At 46.4% G+C, this 10,416-nt stretch overlaps 1 protein-coding gene across 1 annotated transcript; it reads right to left on the bottom strand.

Moving 5' to 3' along the window:
- Positions 1-920: 920 nt before the first annotated feature.
- Vim (vimentin) lies at positions 921-9,406 on the bottom strand. The gene is given in 9 exon segments (NM_031140.1): positions 921-1,277; positions 2,029-2,114; positions 2,929-2,972; positions 3,373-3,593; positions 4,420-4,545; positions 4,966-5,127; positions 5,208-5,303; positions 8,147-8,207; positions 8,764-9,406. Coding segments are annotated over 9 exon segments (1,401 nt in total). The 5' UTR covers positions 9,327-9,406; the 3' UTR covers positions 921-1,235.
- Positions 9,407-10,416: the final 1,010 nt, after the last annotated feature.

Below are 10,416 nucleotides of genomic sequence, written 5' to 3'. Positions count from 1 at the left end.
TCTTCCTTGGTAGGAAGCTTATTTGTAGGAACTGAAGTGGGCCTGCCTAGGCCCAAATCCAGCTTAACTGATTTTCAAGAGATCTGTCAACATTTTTGCTCATATTAGCTTACTATACAGGTGTCCTTCTTGCAATGGAGTTACGTCTTGATATGTCCGTCGTGTAATCAAAACATAATAAGCAGAAAGTACACTAAAGAATCAAGCCCACTTAACACCCTAAACTAGCAGTACAGTACAGTATAGAGTACTGGTTGTCTCCCCATGTGTCTATGGTATATGTGTTCAGGTATGTGTATACGCATGTTTGTATGTGCACATGTGTAGACGGAGACCAGGATCTTATATTCCACTTTTCTTTGAAACGGTCTCTCACTGAACCTGGAGCTCACAAATTGTCTTAACTAGCTAGTCAACAGGTCCCAGGGATCATGGAGTTTTTGCTCTCTCCAGTGTTGGAATTACAGGAGCATACCATCATGCTCAAACTCAGATTCTCACCATCATGTTCTGCTTTTTAATGTCGATTTCCGGAGCCCAAACTCAGCTTCTCATAATTTTGAAACCAGCATTTTACCAAGTTAGCCACTTTCCCAATACCATACAGTATTTATATCAACTTTGTGTGGGCGTGCACATGTGTATACATAAGCATGTGCACGCTTGTGCATTCATCCACTAAAGATTGAGCCCACAGCCTGTGTGTGAGCATGCCTCTAAGTCATATACCCATATCGAATTAAAAAAATAAACCATCGAAAAAGAGGTGATCTCCCTCTTCAAAGGCTAACTTGAAAATTATGTCGCAAGCATAAATAAATTAAACTTATAACTTAAAGCCTAAAACATGACTTCCGCAAATTAACCAGCAGAACTGAAGAGAGTCGTTCGGATATTGTAAAATAACACACCGAAAGAGTATTTCTGAAGTTTTATTGAAGCAGTAACAAGTTGGTCAGATATTTTCTGGAAAAAGAAAGCAGTTTTAATGGTATTCAAAAATACTTTAAAAAGTATTCTAGCACAAGATTTCTTCGTAAAACTAGATTATTTTGTAAACCTTTTCTACGCCTTTTGGGGGTGTCAGTTGTTATGTGCTGAGCTCGTTTCTATCCCAGATCTATCTTGCGCTCCTGAAAACTGCAGTAAAGGCACTTGAAAGCTCTTTTTTCTAAGATACGATTTTTTTTTCCTTCTTGCTGGTACTGCGCCGTTGCACTGAGCCTGTGCAGTTTTTATTCAAGGTCATCGTGGTGCTGAGAAGTCTCATTGATCACCTGCCCAAAAAAAGAAACAAAAATCAACTCATGGTAAGGAGAGGCGACCCTAATCAGACAGAAGTGTTGAGTGGGCTGGGGCGTTATGCTGACTCATCTGCCTAGGCGAGATGCCTAGGCTGGGCAGCCTCTTCCTGCAGACAATGTAAGTGTCCAGTGGGAGGTTGTGATGTACAAAAGAACACTGTGAAACTGTGCCTAGGAAGTTGGCCTTAGCAATCTGAAACACAAAGGCCACAAGCAACTAAGACATATGAAGGGGTGTGGCAGATGCATTTTATATCCACATGCGAGGCTGAGCTCTCGGAATTACAATTAACTTCAGCTATGCCCTGCCTGGCATGGAGTGGTAACAAGAACCTGACTGACCATATGTGGGTCCTTGTACTATGCAAACAGGTGACGGTTGCTGAGAGAGAACCCTATGTCTGATATCAAACCATCCCTGATGTAACTGGTGTCATTAAGTGACATGCTTTAATGCAGCTCATGTAGGAGGTACCTTAAGGGCGTTTTAGTCCCAATTCAATGAACATACTATGGAGTGCAGACAGATTACTGTCCTTTCCAAGGTCCTTGCGTGGGTGGAATTGGAGGATATTCTTCCAGTGTGCACGGGGACTCCGCTGCCTACATCTGATACACCTGCTCACTGGCTTACAGGGGACCAACACATATTTAAAACGGCTGTATAATTTACTCATCATTCCTTCTTTTAAACATTCCCGTAGTTTATCCAAAAATTACCAACCTGTCCGTCTCTGGTTTCAACCGTCTTAATCAGGAGTGTTCTTTTGGAGTGGGTGTCAACCAGAGGAAGTGACTCCAGGTTAGTTTCTGAATTAAAAAAAAAGGGGGCGGGGGAAGTAAGGAAAATAAGAGAGATTTTAAAAAGTAACTATTTTACCCAAAGCACTATGACTTTACTTTTGTAGCTATTCAAAGTGCTACTCACACAGAATCCTACAATGCCCTGTCTGTTTGAATACACAGCACCTAGGGCCTCCTTCATTCAAGCTGAGATAGCAGTTCCCTGAGCGTGCCATTACCAGGGAGCAAACTGGAGTCTACACTTAATGGGGCATAGAAGGCAAGAGTGCACTTGAGTTTGAGGCTTAGGGTGTCAGGCTGGGAGTATGGCTTTCTGGGTTTAGCTTGGCTGACTGCCCTGAGTTTGGTCTCTAGCACTTGCGTAAACTATAATAAAAAAGAAAATGTGTCCAGTACCAAATGGTCAAGCCTGAAAACATACACGCAATATGATACAGAATGAACCATTGTATTCATGTATGTAAGAATATATAGCTAGAAGTGTGTGTGTGTGTGTGTTCGTGTAACAGCAACTGAACAAAAAGAAGCCGTGAATTGAAAAGACAGATATATGTCAGGAGGTGGTCATGGAGGTTTGGAAAGAAGAATGGAAGGGGGAAGTGATTTAATGATATCATAACCTCGAAAACCAAAAAGAAATATTTAGAAAATAAAATGGGTGTACACACATATTTATAAAAAAGAAATCACGTCTCATTGAATTTTCTTTGGAAAAGCATGGTTCAAGAAATACTCAAACGTGGATGCTGTGCCACAGGCAAAGTGACTGGTGACAGCCTTGTGACATTCTTTTCCCCATAAAATGAGACAATGTGCTTACCTCTCAGGTTCAGGGAAGAAAAGTTTGGAAGAGGCAGAGAAATCCTATAAAAAGAAACACACAAAAATGAGAACAAAGCTCTTCAAGGAAAAGGAACGAGTTTTCATACTTCTTGAGTTTTCATCAAATACAAAATCTCTCGTTGTTAACGACTTGTTTAAGAAACTCCTACATAGGTTGGTCTCATCGGTCCATTTAAATTACCAAGAGCATTTTTTCTTTCCCACACAGCGACATGAGCCAGAGGAATTACAGAGTGGGGAGTACTGACTTTGGCATGGCTATGGATTCAAATCTACTCTGCTATTAATTAGCTCTGACCACAGCAAGTTATTCTTTTTTAACCTTAAACTCCTCCTCTATATGGTCTCTGGCTTAAAGGAGCAGGATCTAGAAAGACCACTGTGAGTTATCAATGAGCATGCGCACATTTGCTGTCCATACCTGCTCTCCTCCCCTTCCAGCAGCTTCCTGTAGGTGGCGATCTCAATGTCAAGAGCCATCTTTACATTGAGCAGGTCCTGGTATTCACGAAGGTGGCGAGCCATCTCTTCCTTCATGTTCTGGATCTCATCCTGCAGGCGGCCAATAGTGTCCTGGTAGTTAGCAGCTTCAAGGGCAAAATTCTCTTCCATTTCACGCATCTGGCGCTCCAGGGACTCATTCTGCAGAAAGAAATGAAGAATGGTTTCTCATGTGATTTCCCAGACAAACCCAGCTGTCCCCAGAAATATTCATAAATCACGTGCAGTGATTCTCTTCATGGTAGGTGCCCACTAGCTTCGAACGGAGAACCCAAGCACCCACTCCCATGTTTTGCTTTGTTGAGATAACATTTTTCTATGGAGTCTAGCCTAACCCCAAGTTATAATCCCCCTGCCTCATTCTCCAGAGTGTTGACGTTACAGGAGTGTATTCTTGTGCCCAACTTTAAAATCCCACTTATTACAATCAATAATATATGTAAGCTAAGACTTTCAAGGTACCCACCAAATAATTCTTAAAACTATCTTGATAATTCATTATCTTTGGATAAGTGTGTATGTGTGTATGAGTGTGTGGGTGTATATGTGTGTGAGTGTGTATGTGTGTGTGTATGTGCGCATGTGTGAGTGTGTGTATGTGTGTATGCGTGTGAGTGTAGGTGTGTATGTGTGTGAGTTTGGGTGTGTATGTGTATATGTGTGTGAGTGTGTGTAGGTGTGTATGTGTGAGTGTGTGTAGATGTGTATGTATGTGTGTATGTGTGCGTGTAGGTGAATATGTGTGTGCATGTGTGTGCGTTTCTGTGTGAGTGTAGGTGTGTATGTGTGTAAGTGTGGGTGTGTATGTGTGTGAGTGTGTGTGTGTAGGTGTGTATGTGCATGTAGGTGAATATGGGTGTGCATGTGTGTGTGTTTAATTCATTTGTACAGGTCTCATTGTTAACCTAGTCAGCAGGACAGTAGTGAGCACGACATTTTCTGCCCTTCCCTGCTACATGGTACTCACAGTGCCTTTAAGGGCATCCACTTCGCAGGTGAGTGACTGCACCTGTCTCCGGTATTCGTTTGACTCCTGCTTTGCCTGGCGCAGGGCATCGTTGTTCCGGTTGGCAGCCTCAGAGAGGTCAGCAAACTGTCAAGAAAGAATCAAAACGGAGATTGTTCACTTCCAAGACTTTTCACTTTCATCCTCACCCTGCCTCTGCATTCCCTAGAATTTGTCTGAACGTCTGTTTGGAAAGCCAGGGAAAGGGAAGTGCAAACCAGCCTTGCGTTTTCAAACAGTATTTGCTCTACGGCAATGCTTTCCGAACGGTGGCGCTCAAGAGCACGGGAGTAAGGTATTATTTGAAGTCACAGAAGACCATGGAAAGGGAGAAGCTTTGTGAATGGGGACAAAGGGGGAGGGGAGAAGAGACGGGAGGGGGGTGATGTGAAATAACAATGACCTACAAGCTAAAGCCAGCTCCTGAGTAGAGCTGAAGGTTGCAAACGGAATCAGAGGCACCTGTTTGAGAGCTAGAGGATCTCGCCACGGTGGCTCATTTCGTACCTTGGACTTGTACCATTCCTCGGCCTCCTGGAGGTTCTTGGCAGCCACACTTTCATACTGCTGGCGGACATCACGCAGGGCAGCGGTGAGGTCAGGCTTGGAAACGTCCACATCGATCTGGACATGCTGTTCCTGAATCTGGGCCTGCAGCTCCTGGATCTCCTGGGGAAAGAACGGACACAGAGAGGTCGTACACAACACGGATGCAGCTTTGTTCACCCGCTGAAACTGGCGTCACTTACTTCATCGTGCAGCTTCTTCAAAAAGGCAATTTCTTCCTGCAAGGATTCCACTTTACGTTCAAGGTCAAGACGTGCCAGAGAAGCATTGTCAACATCCTATTTCGAGAAGAGAAAAGACGATGTGGAGGGTGCTGAAGTCCATCCTTTATCTAATTTATTTACACTAATTCTTTTCTCATTTTATGTTATGTGTATGGGCGTTTTGCCTGCATGTGTGTAGTATACCATGGGCATGTGATATCCCTGAAAGTCAGAAGAGAGCATCAGATCCCCTGGAACTGGAGAAGGGTGTGGCAGTTCTGTGGGTCCTGAGAATTGAACTCCGGGTCTCCTGAAAGAGTAGCCAGTGATCTTAACCACTGACCCATCTCTACCTCCCCTTATTTATGAATTCGTTCAAAAATTAACCACACAAACCCATTCTCCTTACTATAGAAAAGTGCTGAAAATTTCATGACCTTTGATAAAATTTATAAATCATTTAGGGTCGTATTCCACTATTCACTCTTGGCTATTAAAAAGGACGGAAAGCCATTTTTGTTGTACTGAAGCTAACTAATAGGCAAGTTTAAAAAAAAATGCATGTATGTGCACAATGACACGGTATGGTGAACTATACTGAGTCCACATTTCTGTATGCAAAAATTCATTATCAGTTTTAAACCTGAAGACCAGTGTCACATTTAATAATTGTGTAATTTTGTGATGCTAGTGATTGATTAGATTCTGCAACTTCACGTCTGCGTGAGCAAACATAGGATAAAAATGAGTGTCAAAAATAAAGTGTTTTTCTTTGGGTTTTTTTTGTTTGTTTTCTTTTTGTTTGTTTGTTTTTGTTTTTTCAGTGGGGCTTGGTGGTAAGAGTATGCTGCTCTTTCAGAGGGCCTGAGCTTGGTTCCCAGCACCCACATCCAGCAGTGCATAAAGGCTTACACCTCCAGCTCCAATGGATCAGACGCCCTCTTCTGGCCTCGTGCGCGCCTGCATAAGTGCCCTGTACACCCACACAGACACAAACACATACACATTGCAACATCATTTAAAATTGCGCTCAGAAGGGTTAACACATATGCAAGCTCTTTTTGTTTCCTGTATTCAAACCTCCAGATTCTTATCTCTGGGATTTAGAACAAGCACTCAGTTATCTGGCATCCAGGTCTCAGGCTGGGCTCGTATCAAGTAGAAATTCATTGTTCAAATTCAGGCCATGCATTTGCAGAGATGCACTCATCGGGCAAGAAGGGAGAGAAACATAATCCTGAACTATATTGTTTTGCCGTCTCCATTTTTTTTAAATATATAAAACACGCCCGGCTCAGCCTCTAGGGTGTTTCTGTCTTTCTCAGCCATCACCATATCATTCTGGTGACTTTGCCTGTTTGAGGATGACGGGTCAAAACATTTGTAATGAAACTCTACTTAGACTTCTTTACAGAATTTATAAAGTGATCCATTTTAAGGCAGAATGTGCAATCTTGACTGTGAAATGATGTTTCCTTTCGAGGGAATGTTGGGATACGTAGGTCCCTTCTCTCCTAAGCAATTGTGTTTGCAGTGTCGTTTATAGCTATAATGTTGAGTTACTCTATCAGCCTCAAAGAAAATACTACTTAATAAAAAGAATCTAAGAACTTAAATGGTGGTAACATTCATTTCTGACTCCGGCTAAGCCCTCAAAAAGATATAAATGATATTGGACTAACCTTGAAGAAGTTTAAGGAAATGTGCATTTCATTTAAATGAAACAGTGTTATTTGGTCCACACATAAGATATGGTGCACATTAATTCAATGCTTTGCAGAAAGCATTCCTTGGGTGATAAGCATAAATGCCCAGTGACTAAAAAGATCCTCATATTCGTCTACTGCCATTAAGGATGCAAATACCTTCAGAATGTCCCCCTAGATCATTCATCTGGAGAGTTATGCTGTTGATCCTAACAAGTGTTCCAAACGACAAGCCTGTACTGGCCATCCGTCCGCTTTGGGGTGCCTAACTTTGGAACAGAAACAAACAAATCCTCCCTTGCGATAACACTCCATTCTTCGGTTTAGGGTTTAATTCTGTCTGTGGAGGGCGCTAAAGAGTCTACAACCCCATAAAAGGGGGCCTTTCCAAAAATGAGGGACGACTTTAGCTTTAAGAACTTCCTACACTGCATACCTCACAAGCCTGGTCCAGACACTAGATAACGGATGTTAGCAAATACTTGTGTCCAACTGGAACTGTGGTTACATCATTACATATTCAATAAGAATGTAGCCTGTTGCAAAGCTGCTCTGGGAACACAAAGGCCCCTATTATTTCTGTCCAGAGCCAGCGCAATTGCCAGAACGTCCCTCTCCACATTCCATAGTGAAGCCCATAGAAACCTTTAACACCCTTCTGCCACGGGAACAGATGGCTTCTTTTCTCCCTGGTTAGATTACAAAAATAGTTGTGCAATGACTCTTCGGCTAATACAGTACCGAACTTCGAAGGAAGAAAGGGAACTTGGCTGAATTCCAGTTAAACTTTCTCATCCTCCAGAATATTCTACATTTCCAGCTTGAGGAAGCCACTGTGCTTTTTTTATGACCTTGTGAAAGTTAGCCAACTTCACTTTCACAATCCGCATTGTAGTCAAATTGTAGCCATTCGATATCAGAATGTCAATATGTTTCAAAAATGAAAGCAGAAAATGTTTCTGCGGTGTATTGTGTGTGTGGGGGAGGGGTGTAAGAAAAATCTGGAAAGGAAGCAGAAAATAAAGCCTTCATGTTCCAAGGATTGGCTGGAATAGTGGAGTTTTTCAATGTGTGCACTTTCCGCCGCTAGGGGGCTTTACACGCAGACGTGAAGTTCTGCACCTTTTAAAACGTGGGCGAAGTAACTTTTAGAAGCGCGTGCGGTTGGCTCCGTGGAGCTGCGGGCTGCATGTGAAAAAGGAGTCTACAGACCTGTCTGAATGACTGCAGGGTGCTCTCGGCTTCCTCCCTCTGGAGCATCTCCTCCTGCAATCTGAAGCAGCAGCACATTAACCAAAGGGGAACTGGGAAACGGCCAGGGGCGGGGCGGCCACACCCAACCACTAACGCTGGCTTTGAGGCCAGGGCTGCTGTGACAGACACCTCCACCCACAGCAGTGACGGCAACTTGTCGAGCTGGCAGCTCTCTGCAGGTGTTAGGTGGAGCTGGGGCACACTGAAAAAGGCAATCAGTGCCCTTCCCAACAATCACAGCCAGTCCCCTGTCCCAGCGTCCCAGTTGCCTTTGCCATCTCTTTGTCTGGAAACCTTCACACCCATTCTTTCGTTCTGTCTGGTAACTGTAAGCTCACCAGATGGACCTAACAAACTTTCTAAAAGTTCAACTGAAGTGCTTGAGTGGGGAGAAGAGAGAAATGTTCACTGCAAAGTTTAGGTTCAGGGTGGGGCCCGCTTCCTCTGCTATCCCCCAGACAACCGCCACCCCAGCCACATCCCTAAGGGCGTGGCAGCCCCAGCGCCAGGCCCAGGACTCCCCTCCCTCCCACACCCACACCCACACCCCACCACTCGCGTGGGTCAGGCCTTACTTTTCTCGCAGCCGCATGATGTCCTCGGCCAGGTTGTCCCTCTCCACCTCCACACGGGCCTTGTCATTGGTGAGCTGATCCACCTGCCGGCGCAACTCCCTCATCTCCTCCTCGTAGAGGTCGCCCAGGCGCGACTTGCCCTGGCCCTTAAGCTGCTCGAGCTCGGCCAGCAGGATTTTGTTCTGCTGCTCGAGGAAGCGCACCTTGTCGATGTAGTTGGCGAAGCGGTCATTCAGCTCCTGCAATTCCACCTTCTCGTTGGTGCGGGTGTTCTTGAACTCGGTGTTGATGGCGTCGGCCAGCGAGAAGTCCACGGAGTCCTGCAGCAGCCGCACGCCGGGCACGCTGCTCCGCAGGCGCACGGCGGAGGACCGGGTCACATAGGCGCCACCCGGGGACGAGGAATAGAGGCTGCGGCTAGTGCTGGGGCGCAGCGCGCTGCCTAGGCTGTAGGTGCGGGTGGATGTGGTCACATAGCTCCGGTTGGAGCTGGGCCGGCTCGATGTGCCGGAGCCACCGAACATCCTGCGGTAGGAGGACGAGGACACGGACCTGGTGGACATGGCTTCGAAGGACGAGGTGGCCTGGCTTGCTGCGGCTGCAAGATCTGCAAGAAGAGAGCGAGGGCGCAGTGGCTGTGAACCGTAGGAGCGCTGGGGTCTCTGGGGGGTCCAGGAGCAAGAGTGGCAGAGGGACTGGACCCCGCCAAGGGCGCTGCTTTTATAACACTGTTAGGAAAGAGGGTCCCCTCCCACTGTCATCCTAGCCGCCGAATGAGCCAGCCAATGGGGACCCGGAGAGAAGTGAGGAAGGAGTGGGGCGGGGGGGGGCTCCCCTCGAGCCTTCCTCCTGGGCTTTCGGGGATCGAGCACAGTCCTGTTATTACTTGGAAGTCTTAGGACTTTCAGGGGTTTTCCGGATGATCACCCCAACTCTCTGCTCACCCTTGGGTGCTGAGAAAGAAGGGATCGCGGGGAGGATTCGTGGGGGAAGGGGGGCTCCGGAAAGTTGTGTAAATCGGTCCCTGGCACTGAGCCAAAGGGGCGTGGGCCTAGGCGCGCCGGTAGGAGGGGCGCGGTCGCAAAGCTGCGGTCTTCTGGGACTGGGTGGGTGGGGAGATCTGTGAGCCGGGGAGCGGGAAGAGCCTGCAAGAGCGGTGTTGCAGATCGGAAGGCGGGGAGAGAGAAACAAAGAGGGCCTGAGATTGGGGGTGGAGAAGCACACAGCCCAAGATATCTAGCTCAAGGCCGGGCGCTCGCTCGGATCCTTTACAGAGGTTTGGGGTGGTCGTACCCCCTGATCTAACGGACTCCGTGCAACTCCAGAGGATCAGGATCCACTGCCTCTGGAGGAAAGCCCAGGGGACAGGGGTGGGGTCGCTGAGTCAGTGTCTGTGTCTCATGGATCCCTGAGGGTGAGATCGGCTAGCGGTTCAGGAAAACCGTTAGTTGAGATTGACTCCAGACTCCAAGAGCGCTGAACTCGCTGTCCCAAGTTTTAAACCAACTTTGAGCGTGGCCGCTCTGGTTATTATTGTGGGAGTGTGGAGGGTTCTCTTTAGGAAGAAACTCATGCAGACCCGGGGGAGTCACAAAACACATCCCATTCCTCCCAGACCACAAAAGCACTCAGAAAGGCTTTTCTAGCTAAGTC

The sequence above is a fragment of the Rattus norvegicus genome, chromosome 17 (genome assembly GCF_036323735.1).
Source record: "Rattus norvegicus strain BN/NHsdMcwi chromosome 17, GRCr8, whole genome shotgun sequence".
Classification (NCBI taxonomy): domain Eukaryota; kingdom Metazoa; phylum Chordata; class Mammalia; order Rodentia; family Muridae; genus Rattus; species Rattus norvegicus.
This window is presented reverse-complemented; position numbering and strand designations above follow the sequence as displayed.